The following is a 13,250-nucleotide window of genomic DNA, read 5'->3' as shown; positions in this document are numbered from 1 at the left end:
GAATGTGCTTCCTCTTCAACCACCCTTGTAACATAATGACAAAACCCCACATTGTCCTCTTAAATTATTAAAGCTTGTTATATAACAAAAGACTTCCTGGTCATAACCAGTGATGTGGTTATTACCTGTGCTGCTGAATATGCCAGTCATAAAGGCTTTTCTTTGAGAGTGCTAATTAATTTAATTCAGCCCGGTGGACTTTCTTTGTCTGGTTCATAATACAAGCAGACAGACTCAGCAGCTTTGTATTGATAATTGTCCTGAGTAGATCTAGTCATGTTGATGCTCTTTTAAGTTTATTTTGCTGTATGCATGTACTTAAATTGATGTACTTCATGTATACATTTATTTACAAACAATGTGCATGAGTTAGAGTTCAGACTTTAGATGTTAATGTTGCTCCATCATTTAGAGCAGATTAACCACATAAAAAACTCAAGTAGTACCTTCACGAACCCCTAGGGGTCCTCAGAGTAGGATTTAGACTACAGTGCTTCAATGTCAGGAGCCACACCCAAAATAAGACACCATCTCAACAATATTGGTCCACAAATCAATATGATACTTTATTCATAAACCTAAGATCATTGATATTGTATAAATACTCTAATATAATCTACATCCTTCAGTTATTTCAATAATAATAACAAATAGAAATACAATAATTATAAAAAAGCAACAAGATTATATTAAATGGGCTGTACAAAAATAAATAACGTTTGCATATTCTGTAAAAAAACAAATACCTCATTACAAAAATACCTTCTCAGAAGGCAGGAGAGGATTACTTATGAAGTAGTAGTAGGACAGAAGTCCCTCACCATATCTCTACACAAACACACAGAACTAACCCACACATACATAAACACACACAAACACAGTCTCTCTTCAGGTATAGAACTTATGCTCTTTGGTCTCCCTCCTCGTTAAAAACGTGATCCCTCTTGATTGGGTATGGCTTTGCAAAATGGTGAAAATATCAACCTAGGAAGCTAAACTTAAGGCTAATGTGCATTGTTAAACTTAGTTATGAGGAAATGCATAATACCTGTTGTGGTGTTTGATTAGCAGCACGTGTGCCTAGCTGAGGTGAGATATGGCGTTGGTTTTGGCAAGAAAAATGCATGTGTTAAATATGTGCCCTGAGCCAGAGTTTGCAACTTTGAAATGGAGAACCACCAGAGGGCGTTTTATATAACACCACTACTAATGAACTCTTCTGTTACTGCTCTTGACCCTGGCAATAGCTCCTATATGTTCCTATATGCTCTCTTGTGACAAACGAATCATGTCTGTCTAGTCCAGCTCAGACAGACGGTACAAATGCATTGCTGTTTCATGCACTCTTTCATTAATCATCATACACACCCATGACCACTCAAAATCTAACATGCATGACATCACTATTCAAAGCAGCAGAGGTGTCCATATTCTCATCCTAAATCACAGCTGTCAAGACAGGTGCACAGTGTGCCAGCTTTGTGCCCCTAGTGTTGGATGGGTGGGATTTGAAACACTGAAAGAAGTTAGCTTGCAGTCTCGGTCATAAGGGGCCTTTTGAATCCAAAAATCTGTGTTGGTCGGCACCAGATGTGCAAGGTTACAGCTGTTTCGAGGTTGTTTTCAAGCCTCAGTGTTCAGTTTCAACAGGGAGTCATGTTGCACAAATCCAGGAGAGGTCGTGGCCGATCTTTTGCGTTGCAGCTCTCGTTAGGCAAAGTGCGGCCATCGTGTCCAATGCAGCGCAGAGGGTGCTTGCGAAAGCCTCTGCCACAGGTTTTGGAACAAGCAGACCACTCCCCGAGCAACCAGGACGGGCAAGCCTGCAGTGCGCAGGGTTGGGACAACACAGGGCGCAGCTCTTCAGGACAGTCTTTTGATTGGCGGCCATATGCATCAAGACAGATGACGTCCCGATTCTGGATACCACTGCCGCAGGTCTTCGAACAAGGCCCCCACTCACGTAGGGCCCATTCGGCATCTCCTGCTTCACTAATAACGTTAATGGACGGCCGTTTTGACCCACTGGTGCGTGGCGCAAAGTAGCTATATTTTACACGAGGTCGGGGGGAATCACCAACCGACAGCACCTGGATGGTAAGAGGCTCAGATAAGGGAGCAAAGCTTCGCAGGCGCTCTAGAGTGGCAGAGGAACCGCTGTATCGCAGCAGTGCACCTTTCAGAGAGATATCAGTCTCTAAAGTGGTCAGTTTATAGTCGCCGTTCAGTAGATACGTGCCATCTTGCCTGCGAACTGCTAGGTAGCTATTGTCTTGGTGGCGGCCTCCAAGAGAGCGCTGCTTAACATCTAGGTGTGTGGCACCGGCTGGAATCGTCACTACATCTTGGTAGCCTGCTCTAAAGTTCAGAAACAAGGAAAGGTCAGATTAAACCGAAATCTGAGAAGGAATTTTGGAAAACTCTAACTGGCGCAGATTGTGGGCTTACCTAGCACGTTCCATTGATCCAGAAACTTTCTTGCAAGTTGATCCATCTCCTCCACAGATGCCACATTTGTCAAAACGTTTATTGGAACCAATGACCCTGTCACAACCAGCTTTCACACACTGGCCTTGGACGCAGACTGAGGTGGAATCTGGGGTGCATGGTGTTCCATCAGCCACCTGAAGGCATTGGAGTGAACCTCAGATTAAACATCTCCAGTGCATCCACTAAACCACTGTTAGATTTTACAACTCAGGCTAATTGGGACACTCACCTTTGGCTTCAGAATGAAGAAGTAGCCTGTTCCCTTAGCTCGGCACACCAACTTGCAGCGGTCCTTGGGAGACACCCCGGCATACTTTGGCACCCACTCGACGCCTTCTCCTGAGCCAAATGACAACTGAGAGGAGATGTCATTGTGGGCCAAACACTGCTCCTCACGGAATGTCAAACCTGCGCAAATAAACACAGTTGTAAATCAAGCGGCTTGCATGGGGTTGCAGAAACAGCGATAGGACCATGCCTTACCATTGTTATCAGGGCAGGACTCAGTGTTGCAGGAGCGATACTGAATTCTCTTGCCCTCACAGTATTTGCCTCCATTTTTGGGTAGGGGATTGTCACACTCCCTGATAGAGTACTGCACACCTCCTCCACAGGTACGGGAGCAATCTCCCCAAGGTCCCCAGGCTCCCCATCCACCATTGACTGGAGTCTAAAAGGCGACAGGACAGAACCATTGTCAGTGACAAATCAGAATAACATCAATTCCGTATTGCACACCAAATGGTGCTTACCTTATACTTGGCAGCCTCGGACCTGCTCAAACATTGGCCTGCCATACAGTAGCTGTCAGACCCGCAAGGCGTCCCATCGGCCCACGGAAAGTTCTTGGTTTGGCAGACGAGCAAGCCATTTGCAGTCGTGACCATGCACCAAAGGGCGGCACAGGTGGTGATCTGGTCCGGACAGTGCTGGGACTCCTCTCCAAATGTGAGACGGCACTGTCTGTTGGCATCGTAAACTGAACCTGGCAGAGCCTGGGGTAACTGCTGAGGCTTCTGGGGCTTGTCCAGCAAACACTGACCATGGCCATTGTCCAGGAAGGTCGTGACCATCATAGCACTGCAATAAGACCAGGGCTGTAGCTGGTTCAGATTTGACAAGGTTGAGGCCATCATGTGGGTGCTCCACTGGTCGCCGTTAAGAATGGCACATTGTTTGGCATCATCATGGGGCATGTTGAACACGTGACCTACGCGAAAAGCACAATTATGACTTGACCTACACCTGCATAGTTTCTAGTTTTTATATAAGAGCATGGGGATATGCATACCGAGCTCATGTGCAACTGTGAAGGCTGCCTGCAGACCATCATCTTCAATAATAGAGCAACTTCGATCCGGATCACACACGGTGCCAACATCTGCCATCCCCAGAGTGTCACAGGAATGAGCTCCACAAAGATCCTGAAAGGGACAGCGTTCATAAGTATGAGCCTGGCCACATAATGATTTACTCAAACTCTTAAATCTAAAAGCTCCAAAAGGGAGTTTTTGCAGGGATAGAAGAAACATTTTTGGTTCCCCAAAAGAACCTATCAGTGTACAGATATTAAATTAACCATTTTTTAAGAACATTTTAAAAGAGAAATAACCTTTTTACACTATAAACCCTGTTGAATGAACCAGCATATGCTGGTTAGGTATGTTTTGAAGCATGGCTGCTGGTTTAAGCTGGTCATGAGCAGGAGCTAGTTGCTTAGGACCAGCATAGGACTAGCACATGACCAGCTTAAACCAGCTCATGACCAGTTAAGGACCAGCTGAAACCAGCAGCCAAGATTCCAAACATACCTAACCAGCATATGCTGTTTTTTTTCAAAAGGGAAGAACCTTTTCTGCATTTGAAAGTTTCCATGGATGTTCAAGGTTCTTCATGGAACCATCGATGCCAATAAAAAACCTTTCTTTTTAAGAGTGCAAGATGAGGCCAGGAGTGATAAACTTACCTGTCTGGTGAACAGCACTGCTGTGTCGTAGTGCTCTGCGTGCCGGTCACTTGATGGGTTGTGCTGTCTTTGCCACTGGCAGAAGTTCCTGAGCGTAAGCGCCGCATTGGAGGACACCTGGGGACCGTATTCTTCATCGTACACAACAAGTAGCTTCACAACTGCCAGACTGATTGAATTACGAATGGTAGGGTGTCGATATAGACGAGATGCCACTGACATGATGGTCAGCAGATAAGGTTTGAGCCCAGCACCGTGAAACTCCGCCATTGACTGGTCCGCCACAATCATGATCTCCAAATAGCGAGGCGTGGACACAAAGCGCCGAGATCTGTGGTGTGCTGAAGGATGAGAAGATAATAATTAAAGCCATTGGTTAAATTAGAAAAATATGAAACTCTAAATCAGATTCAGTATTTACCAGAGGGAAAACTTTTCCACATTGATGACTTTTATGTTTTATTTAAAAAGCCAATAGGCTTTAACTTACATGGGTTGACCATAATTTCCTACTTCCTATTACTACTCAGCCTCAGGTGATATTAGAGGGAGGGACTAGATTCTAGAGAGTGTTTTATTGGACATATATTAGATAATAATTAAAGCCATTAGTTTTACCAGAAAAAAGCGAAAACTAAATCAGTTTCAGTATTTACCAGAGAGAAAAGTGTCTTGCATTAAATGACTTTCCCAAAGTGATGACTTGTATGTTTTATTTAAAAAGCTAGTAGGCTTTAACTTACATGGGTTGACCATAATTTCCTACTTCCTATTGCTAGACAGCGTCAGGTGATATTAGAGGGAGGGACTAGATTCTAGAGAGCATTTTTGGACATATATTTGTAGACGCCTACGCGTGCAAGATGACGTCATCAATTATCATTATTATTTTTGGTTTTCATGGAACCTAAAAGCTTTATTTTAAATACGTGTCCACTTTTATAAGTCCACATAGATGCCTCAAAGCTATTAAACCTAAATTAAATTTTTATTGGAAATAGTAAAGTAAAATGCTGTTTTATAGCTGAAAAAATAGAGAACTGTGTAGGCTACTTAAAAAGATAGAAAGCTATTGGGAGTTAGTGCTGAGCTTGCTTACTTTTCCATTTGACTAAGCTTCTGCTCCGCCCTGCTAATAACTTTTCCAAAACCTGCGCACTTTCACGAGAAACGTTGGCGGAAACACAAGCCATCTACAGTCCTCCGGTGCTGATCTGCGCAACATGCGGTACCAGGAGGCGAACTTCCACGTCTCTCCAGCCCATTCTCTCCCGCCTCCCTCTCCCCAACCCTCAAACCTACCTCCCCTTCCCTCCTCCTGCGTATGTGGAGAGATTTCTGCCCTCTCCAAGTTAACCCTCGCCTCGCTTTTGGAGATGGCTCGTCTGCGCTTAATAAAAAATTATTTAAGATGCGTTTAAACGGGCTGGCAGAACAGAACATGTGTGCTATTTGCATTTCCCAACTAAATTACGCGATTTGGTGTTTAGTGCGTTAATGCAGACGCAGAACTCTGCTTAATTCGCTCCTCATGCTCCAGCGCGCACTGAATGACGCGGAGTCACCGAGTTTATTTGGGTTACCGGAGGCGTGCGCGAAATATTACCGGGAAAATACATTAATAATAAAGTACGAGGAAACTTTCCTAGGTACAAGATCGATAACTATAAAGTTTTATTCTGCAATATTTACCTTTAGACTCAGATGGGATGTGCTCTGTGTCAGATTTGGTTGGTTTCTCGGTGATCCGTTCCTCCTCTTCGTTCACCCCACACTTCGGACCGTTTTCCTCATCCAAGATACCCCGTTTTCTTCTGCGAATGATGTGGGTGTCTCCATCTGAAGCCTCTGCGCTGGCGTTTGCGGGTTGAATGAAATACTCTTCGCCGCCGACATAGAAGCCGCCTCGCAGTCCGTTGCACAGATTGATCGCCGCAGCAGAAAGTTCTTCTCCGTTCACGGTTCCCGAGAAGAAGCACCGCGCCTCTCCAGCGCTGTCAAACTCCTCGGACTCCGGTTTCCCGACCATCTGGAACACAAACCCAGGCGCTAAAAAGGTCTGGTCTGGTTCCAGATCCAACACCATCTGATTTCCAAAGATGTCCAAGCGATAGATGCGTCTCTCGGATTGCTTTTCCCGTGCTTCTGCTGTATGGGTCGGTTCGGTGTCGTTCGATTCGAGATGGACCGGCACCACGGTGCTCTCTTCCCACGCGCTCTGCGCCGCGTTTACGCACAGGGCTGCAACGAAACCCAGTATAACGCGCAAAAGAGACATTATATTCCCGTTGGGTTCTCAAGAGCAAAATGACAAAACAATGACGCACCCGATGGAAATCCTCACAAAGTTTCAGTTCTTTGAGAATCTGACTCCAAAAGCCGGTATATCACAGAAACAAAATCAGAAAACTGCAACAGGTACCAATCCAGTTCACTTAAAATGAACTTCGAATGGAAATTAGCCTGATAGAACGATCTCTAGCAGCAAAATCACGAGAAGAGTCTCAAAAGTGGTCTTGGAAACCGTCTCCTCGGGTTTCAGCTCTCCTTCTGTCTTAGAAGTGAGAAGCCCGGCTCTCTATATATGCTCCAGTGCAGGACCACCCCTTTCCTGAAGTCCCTTTGATCTGCTGCGGCCAAATCTAGTACGCAACAGAGCGCTGGAGCAGAGCCACAATCATCAATCATCAGAGCGCAACAAAACTCCTCTATTAGTCATTTAAACACCTTATCAGTCTATATGTGCATTTTGCATTCAGGTGGCTTATATGACTTTAGACTAAGATGAAGTGCACTAATATGTCAGTATAACACAAGGTTATTGAGGACATCAGGAGACACAAGTCTCCTCACGAGAGATGGGAAGCAGCTGACTGGAGCTTCTGCTGCGGGGAAGAGGCGCAGGCGGATCGGATTGAATCCGCGGTGCTGTTAAGGTGGACCGCTCCTCAAACCCGGCTCACTAACGCTTCATGTGTGCACTCAAACTCCATCAAAACTTCATTATGAGCGGATTACCGCTTAGTGTCGGAGGAAATAGCTTGTCTTGCGCGTTTAATGGGCCAAATGTCATTTAGTCGGTCAGGGACCCTTTAAAGAAAAAGTACATGCTGTCCAAGAACAAACCCAAAGTGTTCTGAGTTACAGGAACATAATGAATATGACGTGTGGACTTATTAAAAATGAAGATTTACTCTGATTATATGATGAAAAGTTAGATTTCACTTTATGCTTAATAATGCTACATCTCTGACTAAGAAAGAAAAGTACTGGTTTAGAAGTGACATATCAATCAATACGATCATTTCTGCATGCATATGCAACTTATTATGAATTAATGAGAAGCGTTCAGTCAGTCCTCGAGTTGACAGTCCACCTTAAAAGCTTTTTGGAACCAGCTGGGTGTTTAAAATATTTTTTGGAAGTTCAACACAAAACCACTAGATGGAAGAAGAACTTAACAATCATTCCTTCACGTTTTCTGTAATGTCAAACCACATAATACTGACATGGACTTTTTCAAGATTAATTTTAAAAGTACAAATTCTCCCTGCAGTGCCTTAAATCATATTAGATAATAAAATTGCATGTATGATAATTATACAAGTAGCCTATATAAAATAGAAGGCTCCAATAAATAGTTTAAGAGGAAAGTATGATGACAGGTCAACTGTGCACCATAACTTAATTATAATTAAGAATAAAAAATAAAACACACAATATATATTGCTATGTAAATGGCACGATCAGTTCATGTTTGGTTTTACGTGGATTTAATATTATTTGAGCTTTTCCTCATTTAGTTGAAGCAGGTCAGACAGCAGGTGGCGCCCCAGCATCATATATCATCTCAGCTGCTCTATTCATATCTCTCTGTCTGTGTTACAGTTTTTTCAGCTGCTTACACACAATTTCAAAACTTTGCTTCTTTTTTCAAAACTTTACACACGAATCCAAGAATTGCATACAAAATGTAAAATGCTTCACATCTTTTGCAAAATGTAGCACTGCATTCAAAATATAAAAGCAAACATTTGCAAACACCTTTGCCATAATATTAATTCCTGTTAGATTTTTGTGTGTTACATAGAGTGTGTGTTGTGTTTTGCAAAAAGTGTTTTATGAAATTGAAAAAAAGGCAGAGAATTATTGTATGGTTTTGCAGATTTGGTGTGTGCTTCTGCTGTTTGACTGTCAGCTTTCAGAACATTTACATTTATTCATTTAGCTGACGCTTTGCGACTTACAATTGCTATATATGTCAGAGGTCGCACGCCTCTGGAGCAACTAGGGGTTAAGTGTCTTGCTCAGGGACACATTGGTGTCTCACAGTGGATTCGAACCCGGGTCTCTCACACCAAAGGCATGTGTCTTATCCACTGCGCCATCACCACCCCGAGAAATAGTGTGACAAGTTAAGATTTTGTGTGTAAGCAGCTGAAAAAAACTGTAATATGTGCAGCAAAAACTAGTGTACAGTTATAGTAGGCTATAAGTATTTCAGCACTACAAACAATATTTGAGAGAGTCTGCTGTATTTTAAAAGCATATAGGCCGTGTACTGAAGTACATTTTACTAATGTTCCTGTTAAGTTTTGAAAATGATATTTCTGAATGTTCAAAGTGTCCAGGTTGTAATGTTTTTATTAATGATTTTTATTGGTTATGCAAAGGTTAAGGAACCATCCTATTGTATCAGTTTGCAAACATTATGTGAATGCTACATTCTCTGAACGTTCTGAAACAAACTGCAACATTTAAAAAATGTTACATGCGTGTCCAACTAAAAGAACAAAAATCATGAAGGACGTATAAATAATGTTTTTGTGCTAACGTTTTGAGAAAATGATTAAACACCAGAAAACTTTGAACAAACATTCTATTAATGTTACTGGAAGAACATTTGTTCATAACTGTGAGAGAACCTATTCAGAACGTTCTGAGAACATTCCCTGTTAGCTGGGAAACACTCTGTGTAGGACATACTCAGGAGTGACATGGTATTATTCAGAGGAAAATGTTAATGTTTAGATGCTGTTCTTCTACAGCTCCGAGTGTCACGGTTCATGGGATCACGGTCTCATCTGTGCTTGGTGCTGTTGTGTGTGTGTGTGTGTGTGTGTGTGTGTGTGTGTCTGATTGCCACAACGAGCTGATCATTGTCAGGTGTTTTTCGTTTGCGGCTCTATATTAGCTGTGCTAATCTCGTCTTGTTTTGTCAGATCCTTGATGTTTGTCCTCGCGTCCTGGTCTCTCTGTTGTCTCCTGTTTCCTTGATCGGCTTCCTGGGATTCCTCTTCCGTGAGCTGCCCATTGCTTCCCTGCGCTACAGAGACTTTTCAGCTGTCGGCTAGACTGTTGTGGGTTCGCCTTGTTGCTTCTTCAGAGATACTAATAAACTGTTTGTCTTCATCCGCTCTTGAATCCTGTCTCTGCTAACTTGTGACACCGAGGCCCTTTTCAGAAAGGAGGTTAATTGAAAAATATGCTAACCCGGAAATGAGCGAAAATGCTTTTCTTGGTACTTTGGAATCTAAATTAAGAGCATTTTACTTTAAACAAGAAAATAAAAAAATTCTTAATGCAAATGGAAACAAGATTATTTTTCTTACCCCATTGGCAGATCATTTGCAAAATAAGAAAAATACACTTAAAAGACTAAATACTTTTAAGAATCTTTAGATATTTTGATTGGAAAAGCAAAGCAAAAATACTAAGCAAGAACAGCATTTTGGTCCCACTTTATATTGTGGCCCTAATACATGCGTACTTACATAGTAACTAGATGTGTACGTAGTATGTAACCACAGTGTAAGTACACATTGGTACATAGTATCTACAGCTGTAATATATAATAAAATTATATAACTACATTTTGGGTTTCACTTTATTTTGATGGTCCCTTTAACACATTCTGTTGACTATAAGTAACTTTGCACCTACATATCTACTAACTCTCATTAGAGTGTTAGTAGAGTATTAGTAGACTGGTAGGGCTAGGGTTAGAATAAGTTGACATGTACTTGCAAAGTTACTTACAGTCAGTAGAATATCTGTTGGGAGACCATCACAAAAACGAGATAGCAGATATGAAGCAGACCGTCTACTAATACTCTAATGAGAGTTTGTTGACATGTAGTTGCAACATTACTTAGTGTTAACAGAATGTTCAAAAGGGACCATCAAAATAAAGTGTTACCACATTTGGTAATTGGAACAATTTGATCCGGGGGGTGGAGATGGGTATGTTTAGGGATATATACAGTGGGAGGAGTTGGATCTGGTGTTGGTGCACCACAGTAATACCAGTGTACTTACATGGTAACTCCTCAGGAACGGTCCACTTAATATAAAGTGTAACATTCTGGACACCAACCACAATTTATATGTAAAGCCTAACTTACTGGCTGCTGCTGTGTAACATCAGAGTAATTAAACTGTAAATCCATAGGAATTGTCTACTTAATATAAAGTGTAACACTTTCTTTACCAAAAAGTGCTTAGTCCTGTTACACATTTGTACTTTCATTACCAAAAAGTGTTACCAATGTTCTGTTACACATACCATTCAGAGGGTTATGTGTAGTTACACAAACCTTACAGTCATATTAATGTGTACTTACACTGTTGTTACATACTATGTACACATCTAGTTACTATGTATGTACACAGGTATTACGGCCACTTAATATAAAGTGGGACCAGCATTTGTTTTTGCAGTGGAGGTATATTCATTCATTGCACATATATTTTCATCATACGGGCACTGTGAAAGTGGCAAAAACAGCACGTCCTTTTATACAGAATCCTGTAGATTAGGAAGCTGCATTAATTCCTAAAGAGTTACAGTTCCATCGGGAGAGGATTATTTAGATTTTCTTTTTGCCATATCCACATGCATATTTATTTGATCTGTAATAGTTTTCTGTATAACATCAGGGATGCAGAGCACATTAGTAAGGCTGCTGTATGCAGAGCGGTAAGGAAAGTGTGCCTCGCTCTCACGCTCTTTCTAAGAATTGTTGTGTAGTTAAATGAGCACAGACCCATCGAAGCTGATTACTGTATGGAATGGACAGCTGTTAAATGTCCAGTGTCCTACAAACACAAAAGCAACAGTTATTGTTTTTCCTCTCGGATCTGAACATTCTTCCAATACTTGGTATTGTGGCCATCGTTTTCATCTGTTCTTCATTATTTTGTCAATCTTCTTGCTGTTGGCTGAGTAGAAGTCAAACGTTTATTTCATTACTAATTAAGAAATGGAACAGTTTGGATTAGACCATGTTTAATTATGTGAAATGAGCATTAGACTGTGGAAAAAGCTGCTGCACATTGAAATAGTTTTATTTAATTTGTCAAATGATTGTAAAGTCTTGTAGCCTACACCATGAACATTTTAAATGCTTAAAGATTTACCTGATTGAAATATGTTTTATGCTTCATGTTTAGCTGAAAATTAATATTAGTTCAATAACTTACCGTTCTGCCAGTTTTCACCTCTGATAATATAACAGTAAATTAAGAACTCAAGAATCTCAGGGTAAGTTAACATTAAAGTTTTAACTCAGAGTTGGTTGAACCTCCTTATTGAAACGGGCCCCGGAGACTTAACTTTGTGTTTCATGACAAGCATTTTGTTAGATGTTTCTCCCAAAAATCGTTAGGAGAAATAAAAACAGACCCAAATGAGTCACTAGTTCATCCAATCTAGAGCTTTAAAATCAATGTGGAGCATCTCAAATGTTTGACTTTATATTGAGATCTCAGATCTTTGATCACAGACCTAAAGTCGATATTAAACGCAGTTACTAATTAGTGTGATTTGGTTGAGCAGCACTTCTCATCTCATCCAGTAACCAAAGACTAATAAAACAGCCTATTATAAGTTTATAGTCTGAACAAGTTATTAGCTTCTGTGTATTTTCAGTATTTCACCATCATCTGTGCAGTTTGATAATTAGCTTGTGTTTCACCTTAAAGGGATCTCCGGGTATTAAGACATGTATAGCTTAAGATAGCGTATTTTTTGGACTATGGGGGGCCCCATTATTTTATGTGCACGGTACGTTCTGTGTCGATGATGTCAAATGGTTGCACTCGGTGAGCTACTGGTGCTTATTTCTATAGTCTTTGGCTTTTTACCGCAACAACTCAGAATACACAGCTCAGAAAATAAAATACTGATACAATACCACATTGTGTGGCTTTTGGTTGTCATTTTCAGTCAAAGGGCAACAAGAGAAGCAATGTAAGACTGCTTTCCTAACGATAGTAGGAGGAGAAAAGCATGGGAAGATGCCTGTGGACGAATAAAACTTCCTTAAAACCCACTTCTTTTTTCTCTCGATGCCATCCTGTTAAGATCGAAACATGCCGATGCTAATCATGACTCGCGGCCGCTAGAGGAGTTTCTCAGCGCTGATTTCCCTCCATATCCAGGGCCTTTAGACTCATTGTGGGGAAGAATCGATGGTACAGCATTTGGTTTAAATCATATCAGTATTTTATTTTCTGAGTTGTGTATTTCGTGATGTGTTGTGGTAAAAATAGCAACAGGTAACGCTAGTAGCTCATCGAGTGCAAACATTTTACGTCATCAGAATAATAGAGCCCCCCCATAGTTCAAAATATTTATAAAACAATGTGATTTTTAAAAATAACACAAATCTTTGATGAGTTTTCTACTTATTTCAGTGAGAGACATAATTTATGCTATATTAAGCCATGCAAGTCTTAATACCCAGGGATCCCTTTAATAAACAGATTGCATGTTGCTTTCATCTATTTTATT

The 13,250-nt window shown here is 41.2% G+C and overlaps 1 protein-coding gene across 2 annotated transcripts; it reads right to left on the bottom strand.

Moving 5' to 3' along the window:
* Positions 1 to 275: 275 nt before the first annotated feature.
* LOC306873942 (A disintegrin and metalloproteinase with thrombospondin motifs 1-like) lies at positions 276 to 7,013 on the bottom strand. Of its 2 annotated transcripts, XM_079423541.1 has the most exons (9): positions 6,540 to 7,013; positions 6,149 to 6,485; positions 4,457 to 4,797; positions 3,782 to 3,914; positions 3,243 to 3,700; positions 2,974 to 3,160; positions 2,720 to 2,898; positions 2,449 to 2,624; positions 543 to 2,358 (listed from the first exon to the last, which is right to left on the bottom strand). In XM_079423541.1, the coding sequence occupies exons 1-9, from the start codon at positions 6,732 to 6,734 to the stop codon at positions 1,644 to 1,646; spliced, it is 2,721 nt and encodes a 906-aa protein (XP_079279667.1). In that variant the 5' UTR covers positions 6,735 to 7,013; the 3' UTR covers positions 543 to 1,643. The 2 variants fall into 2 exon arrangements, with proteins under 2 accessions (XP_079279666.1, XP_079279667.1); XM_079423540.1 differs by having other exon boundaries at positions 276 to 2,358; positions 6,149 to 7,013.
* Positions 7,014 to 13,250: the final 6,237 nt, after the last annotated feature.

This window comes from Barbus barbus (genome assembly GCF_936440315.1).
Source record: "Barbus barbus genome assembly, chromosome: 8".
Lineage (NCBI taxonomy): Eukaryota > Metazoa > Chordata > Actinopteri > Cypriniformes > Cyprinidae > Barbus > Barbus barbus.
The sequence above is the reverse complement of the archived record's forward strand: the minus strand, read 5'-3'. Positions and strand labels throughout refer to the sequence as shown.